The sequence below is a fragment of the Zootoca vivipara genome, chromosome 8 (genome assembly GCF_965207765.1).
Source record: "Zootoca vivipara chromosome 8, rZooViv2.hap1.1, whole genome shotgun sequence".
Classification (NCBI taxonomy): domain Eukaryota; kingdom Metazoa; phylum Chordata; class Lepidosauria; order Squamata; family Lacertidae; genus Zootoca; species Zootoca vivipara.
In genome coordinates, this window is record NC_142591.1 from 10,904,984 (window position 1) to 10,920,482 (window position 15,499).

The 15,499-nt window shown below is 40.2% G+C and overlaps 1 protein-coding gene across 2 annotated transcripts in view; it reads right to left on the bottom strand.

The window, feature by feature from the left end:
• CTNND2 (catenin delta 2) overlaps positions 1–15,499 on the bottom strand; it is a 466,576-nt gene that overhangs the window by 54,591 nt on the left and 396,486 nt on the right. For both annotated transcript variants that reach the window (XM_088675087.1, XM_088675086.1), the window contains exons 14-15: positions 14,734–14,919; positions 4,885–5,058 (exon numbers count right to left, since the gene is read on the bottom strand). In XM_088675087.1, coding sequence (XP_088531213.1) covers positions 4,885–5,058; positions 14,734–14,919 — 360 coding nt within the window. The remainder of the gene's footprint in view (positions 1–4,884; positions 5,059–14,733; positions 14,920–15,499) is intronic.

The following is a 15,499-nucleotide window of genomic DNA, read 5'->3' on the forward strand; positions in this document are numbered from 1 at the left end:
TTGGTGGAAGAACACGTGGACTTTGACTACTGCAGAGGAAATAACACAAGCAGTGTGTCTCCAAAGGTGTTTCGAACTTGGATGTGGAAAATTCTCTGCCCACACCATTTTGGCAAATTTGGTTGCCATGTTGCATTCTTGTGTAACAACTGTCTCTTATTCAACAAACTTTGTTTTCTGCCCAGCTCCAGTGATTTTTCTGGCATGGTTTATATGTATTATTTTTTATATTTCAATAAACTCAGAAAAGGCACCCACCCAACTGTTGATGTGCCTCTGATCACTTATCTATGGTTAAAGCTTCAGACTGGGCAATGAGATTGTATGCTTCTCAATTGTCCCCAACATTAAGTATTATTTTGGCACTGATTAATGCTAACCAGAATTCTCATCCTAAACCAGGATTGAAGGATGATAATAATATTGGTCTATGTTTCAGGCAGGCTGTAAGGGTGACTAATATAAGCAAAGCGTTTGAACCACTTAGGAAAAGTGCTATATAAATACTATTATTATATTATATAACCTAGGTCCCCCCCCCCGGACCTATTGACCCCAAAACTCTCAATTGTTCCCTAGGGAGAGGGAATGTTTGTTAAATCACTCTGGAAATTGTAGCTCTCTAGGAAACCTGTGACACAAACTCCAGGATCCAAAAGAACCACACAACTAATGGATGTTGTGTTTGTGTTTCTCAGACAACAGGCTCCATTCTGCATGACAAATGAGTTTTGAAAGTGACATGAGTTTCAAACGCAGTATGTGACAAGGCATTGAGGTCTGCTGCCCAAAGCGGGTGAAGCCGAAAGACTGGCCAAAACGTGTAAAACAACAATTCTGTCCCACATTCCGTTTCCCCAGATTGATCAACAGTTCTTTAGCCCCCTGGAGAGAAGCTACAGAGAGAATCCACAAGCTGTCATTGTGATTGAGGTTATAATCTTATTCATGCCTTCAAGTCCTGAACCTTATAGACACCTTTATTAATCATGTGAGGTATCTCTGGGTACCTAACCTGTCAATTAGGATATATTTGCAAGCAATTATCCTGAGTAGTCTGCACTGCAGGGACACATTCAGGCTGAGATGCTGAAAGACAGCTTCTTCATCCTTCCCCAAGAATTGAGAAATAGATTCACTCTTGTGTGTCCTGATTATTCTTTCAGTTTGCCTAAAGCCATTGAGAAACATCCTTGCATTTCTAGATTGCAGGTCAATAAGCTTCTACAAATCTACTGAAGGATAAAAAATAAAAAATATAAAAACCCACCATAAAAATGGGAAAAGACAAAAGAGGGTCTTTTGCGCCTTTTAAAATTAGATGGCTTGCCAATATACTTAATCATCCAGTTACTCCATAAATCAGTCTGACATCAGCGTTCAAGTAATTGCTCAGCATGAAAAGGAAGGCAATTCCTATGGGAACAGCTTGTTCCAATTCATAGAGAGGTAAGGCAGAAAGCAAAATCCATTTCTTTTGCTTCCAGTGGCTGCTAAATTGTCAAAGGCATGCATGGAAGTTGCATTAAATTCTACGAGACTATTTATAGATAATGGAATTTGTGGGGCATAACTACCAGACACTGCTCTGTAGATTCGCAGCTCATCGTGATGCCCCCTATTCCTTGGAACTGTTCCTTCTTAGAAGAGTCAAGGAAATTAAAGAGGAAAAGACCGCAACATAACGATACCCCTTAGTTTTTAACTGCTATCTTAAAACCTCAATTTTGAAGGCTTCATCCTTTGGAGGAATTAGCCTGAGGATCTAAGGTGGGCAACTGCAAGCTACATCCACGGCATGGGAAACAGCAGCAACTTAAAGAGGGATCCGTTCCAAGAAGGGGAGGGAAGGGGGTTCTAACCTCTGCTCCATCAGCTGTTTGCAACCACTAAATTGTCTTTGGGGGCTTCTCCTGCCCCCTTGCAATAACCCTCCCCATTCTTCGTAAACAGTGCAAACAGGAATATATTGCTGTCTTTTGTAAGAGCATAAGTACATCATTTTGGAGTTTCAACCCTTTCCAAATTAAAATTCACTGCTACAAATTTTCTGCTGTGGAATTCTCTTTTTTGGGTCACAGTAACAAGCTCATGAAACTCAGGTTCTTTGCATAGCTTCGGAATGGCACTTGGGTAGGGTGGACACTTGTGCTATTAACAGCTGCAGCGGGCAGAAATTCAACAGGTTAAGTATGATCTAAAATGGATATACCAGAATAGGCAAAGTATCACCTATGGTCATTCTTCTGCAGTCCCTGATATTATTATTATTATTATTATTATTATTATTATTATTATTATTATTAAAGTTCATTTCTATCTATATCGGGGGCCCACCCCTTCTGCAAAAGAGGACATGAATGTAAATGCATCTTCATACGATATAAAGCAGGCATTGGCAATGTTTTCCAGCCGTGGGCCGGAGGATTCAAATGGACTATCATCTGTGGGCTGGACATAGGCGGGACATGTGCAGAAGCCATTTCCGCTGCTGCGCTGCCCATGTCCAGGATGCCCGAAATGTCTTCTGCGCATGTCCGCAGCTGCGCAGAAGCGTTTTCCAGCGTCTGTGCAGCTGCAGCCGCAATTTCCAGCGCCGCTCGGCGAATCCCTGCGCCACGCTGCTGCGGTTTAGCGCAGAGCACGGGGGACTTGCTGAGCAGGCGGCTCAGTTCACGGGTGGCCTATGGGGCGGATAAATGGCCTCCATGGGCCGCATCCGGCCCATGGGCCGGACGTTGCCAACCTATGATATAAAGCATGGAATAGAAATTTTACACAAATTTGTGCTATCTTTTATGGGTAGGGTGAAAGGCCCAATTCTGATAAAGTGTACTGAGCTCAGAAAATCTTGCTAGCACCCCTGATGAAATGACACAGGAAAGTTGTGGGGGTTTTTGGTAGCTATCTGGTAGTTTTAGAATCTTCTCCCTGAAAGAGACTCCTAACGTCTCATCTGTGATCTCTTTGGAAACACTGCGGGATTTGTTTTGGCCTTTGAGAGATTGCTTTAGCTTACAGTATTGTTGCACACCACCCCAATCTCTGAGCAGTGCAAGATTTCAGGGGTCCCAGGTGCTTACCTAGGGTTCGTGTTTGCTTTTGGGAATGAAGCACAGTGGACACTGGTGTCTTTATGACATATGGCCTATTTACACACACATATATACAGGTATATACAACCTGGGCCTATGAAGGAGGGGTTCACATCAAACTCAGCCTTTGTCCTTCTAACTATCTAAGACATGGGGGAGGGGGCCCACCCATTTGCCACCTGGCACAGAGCCCCCTTTCCTTTGTTCTCTTTATGACCCCCTCACCCAGGTGATTACCTCATCAAGAAGCTAGCTTGGCTTGAGTAGCTTTTAATACTTGTTAGGGTTATAGGTGTCTGGCACCCACAATAACTCATAACAGTATAATACAGGTGAAACTCGGAAAATTAGAATATCGTCGAAAAGTACATTTATTTCAGTAATGCAACTTATTATTATAAATGCTTTCTTTTGGAAATTTTATAAATGCTTTCTTTTGGAAATTCCACAGTAATAAAACAAAGACTTACAGTAACACAAAAATAAACATTGTTATTACATTTCATTAAATACATTCCATTTATAATTGACCCGCCTAATGACAAATAATTACAATTACAACAAATAAAGGCTTGACATGTCTTGCTTTGCATGTCATGCATCTATCTCCTATATTGGTTTCACCTTTTAAGTTGTGTTACTGAAATAAATGCACTTTTTGATGATATTCTAATTTTCCGAGTTTCACCTTTATATATATGAGTGTACTTGGGTATTTTTACAAGGGTGCTGTTTGCTGTATATCACCCCAAAAAGTGATGTTATTGAGAGGGCATTTACTGATAAGTGTAAATAAAGCTCTATTTATTTTGTGAATAAATATTTTCTACATGATAAAAAGGCACCGCCATTGGACAAGCAGCAGATTAAATGACTTTGCTTAAGCAAAGGCTATAGAAGGTGGATTAGGCACTTTTCTTTTCTCTTGGAAATAGTCTCCCTCCAGGGTCAAACACATTTGAGGCAAATTGACAGGGTAGAATGAAGAAGCTTAGAGAGCCACTGTTTATTCTATACAAGTTTTCTAGGTAAGCAGATTATTTCATTCACTGCTCAGCTGTACCAATTTTGTTTGCTGACCTCCCATTTCAAAGAGTGATCGTTTGGTCAAACATGCTTACCTTGGACATGACAAACCATGCATCTTATTGATATATGGGTTATTTTTAGCTAGCTCTGGCAGGATAAATCATGTCCACTACTACCTGGTCCATATAGATTAGTACACTGAATTAACGGCTTTGTAGCATAAATAAAACATGTTGGCATAATATGGAAACAAACATATTAAATCACGTCAGTGTTACAGTACCTAATTAAGTTCCAAGGAAGGATTTTCTGCAGAATCAATCCTTGTCTCACAGTACGTCAATGGAGCAGCTTCGGGTTGTTCTCCAACCTCAGATAAGGAGCCCCGTAACCTATGTATTCTCATTTATCCTTGGACTTTTGCTAAAGTTGTCAGGAAGGATGTTAATGAGTGCCAAGTGGAACTGGATATCCTTGCAAGCAGACTGCTTTGTTCAACTCAAACACGTGAGCAGAGCAAATGAAGCGGGGAATCATTTCGGCTAGTGCCTATTTTCTAACCATTAATGTAGAGGCATAGAGTTCAGATAGTTAACCACATCACTTGTTTGCCTTTGTGACAGTGAGTGTTTCTTTAAAAAAAAATTTTTTTTTAACAACGATTCCTGGTTTTGCATCCATCTTTCATATACAGTACTGACTCAATATACCTGTGGCAGGCTTCTTAAGAGTTTGACTAAGTGGAGAAATAGATGCATACCTTCCAACTACCTGCGGCCAGATTTTGTAGTGCGCCAGCTGCCCCTTCCAACGTATCTGGATTTGAGCACTCAGAGAGAAGTGTGAGGTAGGGTTTGACTATGGATGGGTACCACAGCATCTGGATTCCTTTTGGTGGTTCTGCACAGTCGGGGAGAGGACCTACGCCATCCCACTGGAAAGAGGAGAGAGAAAAGGCGAAGTATCACTAGTTATGGCAATTACAGAAGAGAAGAATATTGAACTGAATATACAGTCACAGAATCATGGAGTTGGAAGGGATAAGTCATAGATTCCCCCCTCCCCCCTGCAATGCAGGAATCTCAACTAAAGCATCCATGTCATATGGCCGTCCAACCTCTGCTTAAAAACCTCCAAGGAGAGAGAGCCCACAACCTCCGGAAGGAGACCGGAAGGAGACACTATCGAACATCATAAGTGTCAGAAAGTTCTTCCTGATGTTCAGTCGGAGTCACATTATATACCTTTTATCTTTTACATACACTCCACATTCATCACTTTCCAACTAAAATTCATTTCAAAGCAGCACACAATCGCAAAAGCAACCCAACTACAACGCTGGTAAAATTAAAGCATTAAAAATTATTTTTAATTTGTCATGAATAAAGGAAGTGTAAGCACTAATCGGTACATCGAAAGTAAATAAAATTCTGGACAAATAAAAAGTTTTTAATCTGGCACTAGGATCTGTCTGGGGGAGGGTATTCCAAAGGGGGGCACTGTCAATGGGCTGGCCCTTTCTCCATTTGCCCCCTGCCTCGCCTCTGAAGGCATGCGGGGGGGGGCAGGTCAAATTGCAATATAATATATAAGTGCACTGCACTAGAGGTTTTTGGAACATCAGCACCTGTACTACTGTTTAGCAGAAGTCGAAGACCCTGAGACCCATTGGGTAAAAAGGCAGGGTATAAATAAATTAACAATCGTAATAATAATAGTTATTTGTTATGATTAGCCTAAGTTACACGGAAGAACTATGACTAGAAATCTTATTGGCAACAAGTAACGCGTTATTATCTGACAATCTTCTTCAGATAAAGCAGACCTTGAGTTCTCCTTCATATTCAGTCAAGGAGTCAGGAAGTTGCTTCCCTGTGGTATGGGCTCAAAAGGCCACACGAGCACTTTCTCATCTTCGCCAAATTGTTATTGGCCCAGAAGGATGCTCACCACAATGACATGAGGCTGCATCAGAGAGAAGCAGTTCTCGTGCTGCTCTTCGGGATATATTCTAAGTGATGCAGCTAGCACAGGTGCATCCCTGTCCAACAGAAAACCATTAAAATGTCCCAAAGGAATGGCATCACTAAAGCGTGTAAAGTGAAACATTATCGGGCATGGAAGCTATTAAAAACAAGGACTGCAATGAAAGCATGCCTAATGTAGCAGAGTGGCCAGGAGACTTGAGTCCCAGGTTAAGATCTGGGCACTTAATAGATGGCTTCAGGAAAACCAACATCCTTTAGCTTCAGCTGCCATCTAGAATGTTGGGTAGATTACCTGCCTCCTGTATGTGCTAAGAATTACTGAGATAATAATATATGTGAAGCACTTTTTACCCTCGAAAGCTTTATATAATTGTTAATTATGATGATAATTCCTTCAATAAAATTCAATGCTTACACTAAACAGTCGAGATACCAATGTGGTAAATAATGAATGGATGTTTGCTTTATACACACTTTTTAACATCCGTAGGAAACTATTTGCTCAACCTCTGATTTTCTCTTAATTTAACCGGGTTGTGGTTCCCATTTCTCTAGCCCGGTATGGAAAATAAGAGAAAGAACTTTGCAAAATTTAACCAGCTACACAAATCCAGAGCGGAGTCCCTAAGATAGTTGGTTGGTTGCTTGTACACCTCCTTCTGGCAACTCCTGGTGCCAAACGTATTGCTCTGCTTTTCTTTGGACCACGTCAGCAAGGCCAAGAGGGGAGTCTTGTAGTCTGGGCAGCCCAGAACCTCTATTTTTTTCTACATGTTCTCCCTTTCCCAGAAAAGATTCCTTAGTTTGGAAGTAGGCAGAAGTCAGTCCATGGTCCATCTATCAAACGGAATGCCTTGTCTGACTATAACATACTCAGACTCTTGTTGATCATCTGAGACCCTTCTTCGCGAGCCTCCTTTGAGAGAGGTTTGGAGGCTGATGACAAGGGAGAAGGCCTTTTCTGTTGTGGCCCATACCCATCTACAGATTGCTTTCTGCAGCAACATTTGCCCTGCCCCAACATTGCCCAGCCCTGTTCAGGGAGGCTTTTAATGTTTAATAGATTACTGTGTTTTATTTTTCTGTTGGAAGCCACCCAGAGTGGCTGGGGAAACCCAGCCAGATGGACGGGGTATAAATAATAAATTATTGTTGTTGTTGTTGTTGTTGTTGTTATTATTATTATTATTATTATTATTATTATCATCATCCTTTGTCCTTTGGGTGTTTTTCTTCCCCCAGGCTTTCAACGGATTATGATAATCATTTTTACTGCTGTTTCTGGTATGTTTGTGTTTGGGGAGAGAGGGTATGGTTTTAATGTGTGTGTTTTGTGTAAGCTGCTTAGAGAAATTTTGTATTAGGGTACTATTAAATAAATTAATAATAGGGGACTCGGCTACATTCAGGCGACTATATCGTTATAACTGCGTTATAAACATGTGATACCAGATGGCGTTGTAGAGTTTGATCCTTCTCCATTACGAGCTTTAGAATGTGTTTTCCTGTAACTTTTTTTTTAAAAAATGTGTGTAGATCCAGCCAGGGTCTGTGGGTAGCTGAGAAGCTTGCAAAGAATGTTTGACTGGATGGAGCCTTCTTACGCTCTTAAGCAAATTAAAGTGCATATGCAAGATCACCTAATGCTGATTAATTAAATGTTAAGACAATCCTGAGTATGCGCTTTGCAAATTAAACAATCCTGAGTCTCGCTTTGCAAATTAAACACACATTAGTGGATAATGAGGACTTCAGCAAATAGCTATATCTCTATATACTGGTAGACCAACCATGAGTGACACCTCCATCTTAGTTTGACCTTTCATGAAAGTAGTTTACGTGAGATTGCTTGGTGTTGGGCTTCTGCTGCTACAGTAGGGAAACAGAAAAGAAAAAGAATCCAGCATTACCCTTCCCCTCACACTGACATGATAAAAAAAAATAACAAGAGGAAGGGGGAAATATAGGCTGCAGATATGATGCTCAAGCCAGCTTCTCCATTAACATTCCAGAAAGGAGAGATATTTCTGAAGCACTTCTGCAACATACAATTCTTTCCTTAAAAAGTGAAGTGGGCATGCAAAAGTTAAGGCAATTTGAGATTTCTTCCAGGAAAACTGCTATGATTTTGCAGCAAGAGAAATTCCATCATGAGCATCTATCAGACCAAAAAAGAAATTATTTGAGAGGATGAAAACAATAAACACACACAATAAGCTGTAGTAATATGGAACTATATGGATGGTTGGCAAAATAGTGACAGTAGTTGGGTCTAGGCAGCAGCTGTGACCTAGGAACTAGAAAACAGAAAGCAAACAGGGGCATCTTCACGCAGGCCAGCTAGTGTTGGTATAGATCTATGCACATTTTTGAGTTATACATAATTTGTAATCCTATAGAATGGATAAATTAAGCCAGAGTAATATGCAGAGCACAAAGTTAGTTACAGATGAACACATATACACTAATATTCATAGACAGACTGGACTGCTGTTAAATAACCACAGATTAAAAAGAACCAACAGGACATTCTACAGATGCCATCAGCTGTTTCACTCATTTCCTCAGACATATATTAAAACCACATTTTAACTGCTTTCCAATCTGTGAGTTTCAGCCTACTCAGTGAGAGAATTTTTCTATGCAACTTGGATCTTAATGCATTAATGTTTACAGTCTCTCTCTCTCTAGCACACTCAAGCATGATTTACCTGTCTATCAGCTGTGAAATGTTGCTGTTGTAGCTCATGATTCAAGACAGAAGATAAAACAGAAGGTCACAGTGATTCCAGGGGGGTCACCCAGAATGAAAATACTATTTTGGATCTGATTCAACTTATGTCTATATTTACAGTAAGAGTAATGATAACCATAAACCTGGAGAAAACCAACAGATCCAAAAACCGTTTCCTTAATAGATAGAGCATATGTATAGAATAGGCAAAGGCAAATATTTAAGAAATAATACACAAATGCACAATTTACTCTGGCACAACTTCCTTCATATTACAATTTTCCATTTTAATACTGTCTAGTTTATCCGTAGGATTTTGGGTTATGATTCTTGCATCATAGATCAAGACTATAACATCAACGAGATCCTGAGGGATCTTCATCCTTACAAAGTCCTCTGAAAACATAACCTTTGGTGACTTCTCAGTGTCAACTATGATTATTGGGATGAGTTGAAGTGGCACCCTAACAATGCCTGGAATGGTGTAATTTTTTTTAGCCTAGTAGTAAAGCTATAGCATGGACTGTACCCACCAGACTATAGGTAGAATGGAATCTGATAGCTTGTTTTTATATGACAAGCTATCAAAGGAACTATTTATGTCCAGAAATGTTTATGTCTGTGGTTTGTGAAAATTAAGCCTTTGACGCATTCTTTGCATTGCAGATATTGTGAGAGGCATAAGAGAAATCCTTGATTCATTTCACAAACTGCGACGGACTCTTTTGTGGCCTTCTTGGAATGTCAACCATTTAACCATTATTGTTATAAACATTCTGAAAATAAATTGCCATTACAAAATAATTGCTTCTACCCCAAAGACCCCCAGGCATGTGCAAGGGACTCCTCTTGCTGAACAGATGGCAGTTAATGGCATGCAGAATGGCACTCGTGTTTCTCTCAAATCCAGAGAATTGTCTTTCATTGGCTACAGAGTTAGGACGCTGCATTACAAAAAATGGTTTAGAATGAAATCTATGTCGCTCTGTAACATTTTTAACCAGCAGTTCTGTGATATTTGATATTGTATTCTGATTAAACCAGTAATACAGCTGCCACAGCCAACAGGAATCAAGGAAGATTATAGGAGCCGTAGTCACAGTTTCTGCACACAGTAATTTCTGATCCTACTTCGCTTGCTGGATTATAATCATACATGGAGGTTTTAGTGCAGGAGTGAATCTGAAGTTGAGAAATATTACCATGGTTAAGAAACCCCGAGAAAAACCCAAGTCACATTATTAGAAATATTAAACATCAATCTAAGAGATTTGGGGGTTTCTATCACTATACTAATCTAAAGTCTGAAGATAGTATAATTTATCTTCATGCTGTATAACAGTCCAGTGAACATAAATTTAAAATTACATGCACAGTTCCATGCACACCTTATTCTAAGAAAAGGATATTAAACCCTTCAGACTGATGGACAAGAAGAGCTCTGCAGAGGCCTTTACCCTGCTCTGACAGAGAATGATTATAGAACTAGAAAAAGTTGCCTCAGAGTATAATCAGAAGTATATTACAGAGGAATTACGATATTCAATAGGAAAATGTCAGAATGATTCTGTCTTCAGAAAATTTTTTTTATCAGACTGCACCTGGGAGTAAGCCACACTGAACACAATGGGACTTCTGAGTGAATTAGAACACCATGTCAAAGATGCATAAAATAGTAAAGGTAAAGGTACCCCTGACCATTAGGTCCAGTCACGGACGACTCTGGGGTTGCGGCGCTCATCTCGCTCTATTGGCCAAGGGAGCCGGCATTTGTCCGCAGACAGCTTCCGGGTCATGTGGCCAGCATGACTAAGCCGCTTCTGGCGAACCAGAGCAGCGCACGAAAATGCTGTTTACCTTCCCGCTGGAGCAGTACCTATTTATCTATTTGCACTTTGACGTGCTTTCGAACTACTAGGTGGGCAGGAGCTGGGACTAAACAACGGGAGCTCACCCCGTCGCGTGGATTCGAACCACCAACCTCCTGATCGGCAAGCCCTAAGCTCTGTGGTTTAGACCACAGCGCCACCCGTATGCAATAGTATATTGCGACAACCAAACAGTAGTAGTAGTATATTACTGTCGCAGACTGATAAAATTCAGCACAGAATTAAGGCTATGTTAAAACAGTTAAAATACTGCAGCAGTTAAAACAAGTACAAATAGTTGTATGTTCTTTTCCTCTCTAGAAGCCAGCAAAAAATTTTTTTCTTCTGATCTGCACTGTTATTAAGAAAAAGAATACCTGGAAATCCCCTCAGTGACATGGGAGTAAACATCCCTGAAGTACATCACTAGTACGGTAAGTTTGCAAGAAATTTTCCAGGAAAATTCATTAGTAGAGAGAGAATTAACCTCCCTCTAAACTTACTATAGAAGTTGTAGTGCAGAAGGACATGTTGAATAGATTTTATTCTCCTGCTCCAGACACATCCGTTTATTAACCAGGGTCTTATTAAAGCACATTAAAGCAATCAAGAGAAAATGCTCTCTTATACTTTGAAATGGTTAATGTCTATTGATACCACAACTGTGATGATTCCACAGTTTATAGGGATATTAAATAGTAATGGAGAACAAGATTTATTGGCTTCACTTCTTAGATAGTGGAAATCCAAATTTACTAACCTTTGGACCACAGTAAGTTGGGCCTTCTTTAACCCATAATTGTCCAAAACCTCAAGAGAAAAACCTAGACTAAAATCTTCTCCATCTCTCTCAACCAATGGCTAACTAAAGAGTCTGAGAACAACAGGGAGAGAGAACTACCATAAGATGCTAACAAATGTAAATATAGTTACCATTGGAGAAATAGCTGCCTTTCCCACACAAGGAGGTAACTCCAGTAACTTCCTAAGGAAAACAGACTGAACCCTTTCTACTTGGGAATTAAACCTCAAGATACAAATGAGGATGCCATAAGGAAGCTTCCAAGAGAAAATCAAACTGTTAAGAGTGAGGTGATAACTCCGATCTAGGTTTCCTGATGAACCACTGAGGGGCTTCCCAATTGAAACTGGGATTGTTTAGATTCAGGAGACTTCTGTGGGGCACCAATATTTGCAAAATGTGAAACTGTACCAAAAACGATGGCTAAAAAGGTGTCAGTTGGCTTCATTAAAACACATTAGTATTACGTGTCTTTATGGAACACAGATAATGTCTAAACTTAGCTGAGGGATTACCTATGTGTGTTTTTTTAATCTCATACAGATTCAAGAGAGTACGTACAAAATCCCACACGCAAATTAGCCCTGAATCATTTCCCTAAAGGAATCAGCACAGCATGCCGTAATGTTTCTTTAGGAGCTATTACAGGCAAATGTGTCAGTGACTCACAAATTATGGGTCAAGCAAAGTTTTCTGAGCCATTTCTTTTAGTGCATGCTGTGCAACATGCTTGGGCCCCTAAGCCCTTTTCATTTTATTTTATTTTTATTAAGTATCCTTAAAGAACCTTCACAAGTTAAAAAAAAAAGACATCTGAAGAGTTAGCGTGCCAGAGCATCTTTGTGTCAGGAAAGCACAATTTCTGTAAGCCACAGTGAATAAACTGAAAACATGGTAAGTACTCGGTTGCGCTAGTAAATGTAAACTGAATATAGCGACAAAATAAAATTAAAGTCTTAACATTTTTAGCATAAAAAGGAAATAGAGCAGTAATACATGTACCACTGAAATGAATTAAACTATGTCTGCTTCTGTGTCACCAGGGTTCTAGCAACACAATCAGTTTAGCTGAAAATAACTGAATTCCAGCTGAGGGTGGAATTACAGGTCTTTGTTTACTGCATGTAGAATTTTGTTTGGTTGTTTTTCAGACAGCTGTAAACACTTGCTTATTGTTCTGGTTTTTAGACTTCTATAGTGTTTGGTAACTGGATCAAGTTGTATATGTATGTATATATGTATGTAATATCTGCATAAACAAGTATAGCTATGTAGGCATCAGTTCAACTTTCTTGGGGATTTCTACATCATAGATATAGATTTTGATCCCATAGGTTTGTGGATTCTGATTTTCAGTTGCATAAAAGAAAAAAATGGAATTTTCTAAACTTCAGATTTATTGCAAGAGGCAAAACAGAAGTTGAGGTAAGCTGAAAGCGAGTTGGCAACTCCCGGCAAGATCAGGAGCTCCAGCCTCAACCTATTTTTCTTCTTGAGAGAAGTAATTGCGTATGGATGGTCTTCTTAATTTCAATCAGGTTAACAGTATTAGAAACAGTCAATCTGCTATACAGAGAAATAATTTCAACATCAATTATGGAAGCAACGATTCATTCAGTTAGAAAATAGATCTATAAACTTATGTTAGACAGTGGCAAATAGAAGAACTATACTGCAATACCATATGTTCTTATTTTTGAGGCTGTTTGGACAGGTTTTCTTCAGAATAAATTTAATTATCCATGTGGATTATACACTATTTAAAATCCATGTGGACTTTGCCTTCATGAGGAAACAAGCATAAGCCTTTAAAAGTTTTTCTCCCTTATTTGGTATTTGAAAGCAAACTGCTCAGTGCATAGTGGAGCTATGTGCTAGAAAATATCCAGAGGTTAATTTAATTATTCCTGAAACCTTAAAGATCTTTTCATCTGGGGTGCTTAGTCTTAAGGCTGTATCAAGTAATGCTAAATGAAATATTCCCTAAATCACAGCTGGCTAACTTTTTTTTTTTTTGCTTTAGGGTGTATATCAGTAATTGTTGCCAAAACTGGGTGTGACTACACCACACACATTCATGCACTCTAACATGCATGCACACGCATCCACATGCATGTACACACACACACACACACACACACACACACATGCAGGTACACAACTTCTGTCCTTGGCTGACCCACCATATCTCTGCACCTCCATCAGGTCACTGTATCTACTGTTATTCTATTTGCTGCTGCCATGAAAACTTCAGGGCTAGATCAGGCCCCTGAAAGCGGGGGTTGCCCCCTCTGTTCTAAATGGACAGAAATTATAGTAGCACCAAAATTCATCATGCGAAAGGCTGGACTAGATCCAGCAGGCGAAGTAGGATCAGAATGCCAAGCCGGAATTAAGATTGCCGGAAGAAATATCAACAACCTCAGGTATGCAGATGACACAACCTTGATGGCAGAAAGCGAGGAGGAATTAAAGAACCTTTTAAGGAGGGTGAAAGAGGAGAGCGCAAATTATGGTCTGGTGACAGCAGTCACGAAATTAAAAGACGCCTGCTTCTTGGGAGAAAAGCCATGACAAACCTAGACAGCATCTTAAAAAGCAGAGACATCACCTTGTCTACAAAGGTCCGTATAGTTAAAGCTATGGTTTTCCCAGCAGTGATGTATGGAAGTGAGAGCTGGACCATAAAGAAGGCTGATTGCCGAAGAATTGATGCTTTTGAATTATGGTGCTGGAGGAGACTCTTGAGAGTCCCATGGACTGCAAGAAGATCAAACCTATCCATTCTGAAGGAAATCAGCCCTGAGTGCTCACTGGAAGGACAGATCCTGAAGCTGAGGCTCCAATACTTTGGCCACCTCATGAGAAGACTCCCTGGAAGAGCCCCTGATGTTGGGAAAGATTGAGGGCACTAGGAGAAGGGGACGACAGAGGACGAGATGGTTGGACAGTGTTCTTGAAGCTACGAACATGAGTTTGACCAAACTGCGGGAGGCAGTGGAAGACAGGAGTGCCTGGCATGCTATGGTCCATAGGGTCATGAAGAGTCGGACATGACTAAACGACTAAACAACAACAACAACAATATTAAACAATTACACTGGATCAGAACGATTTCCCTAGTTATTCTTGTCTTTATTCACTGCACAGTTTGGTTCTGGGCTGAGTGCATTAGCCCGATCACTGATTGTTTGCTACTGTAAGTCATTTTCAGTACCTGATCTTGAGATTTCTTTTTCTTCTTCTTCTTGCCCCAGCATCCCGAACTTTCTGCATCTTTTCCATTGCCATCGCCACAAAGCAAGCCATCTAGTTCATCGGTCCCCATTTGCTGTCCCTGAGATGTTTCTGCAGCGAGTCTGTATGAGAGGTTCCTTAAAATGCACACACAGTTTTCAACGGTCTAAAAAGGAAGATAAAAATAATTATTTTAGGATTCTCATATTCAACAGAAAGGTTTTCAGTCTTGAACATTCTTTTTGGTATAAAATTGTTCCTGCTGGGTACTCCCCAGACTAGCAAACTACCATTTGTAAACCTATGAAAAACCTGAAAGGAAGGTTCTTAAAATGGCCAGTTCCAATGTCTACAATGGTGTTGGGGCAGCTGCACATCAGAGAAGGTCAGGTGCTAGCCTGCTTTTGACAGTTTTCATGTTCGTACATAGGTGCTTCCAAACTGAAAATCACCTTAATTAAGCATGTAAGAAGTTGCAAAGCCTTTTTTTTTATTGAGGGAATGGAGTTTTAGTCAATAGTTAGCAGTATCAAACAAATTTCAGAGAAAATCCATTGTGAAAGGGGTTAGAATTAAAGTTAGGTAAAGGTAAAGGGACCCCTGACCATTAGGTCCAGTCGTGACCAACTCTGGGGTTGCGGCGCTCATCTCACGTTATTGGGTGAGGGAGTCGGCATACAGCTTCCAGCTCATGTGGCCAGCATGACAAAGCCGCTTCTGGCAAACCAGAGCAGCACATGGAAACG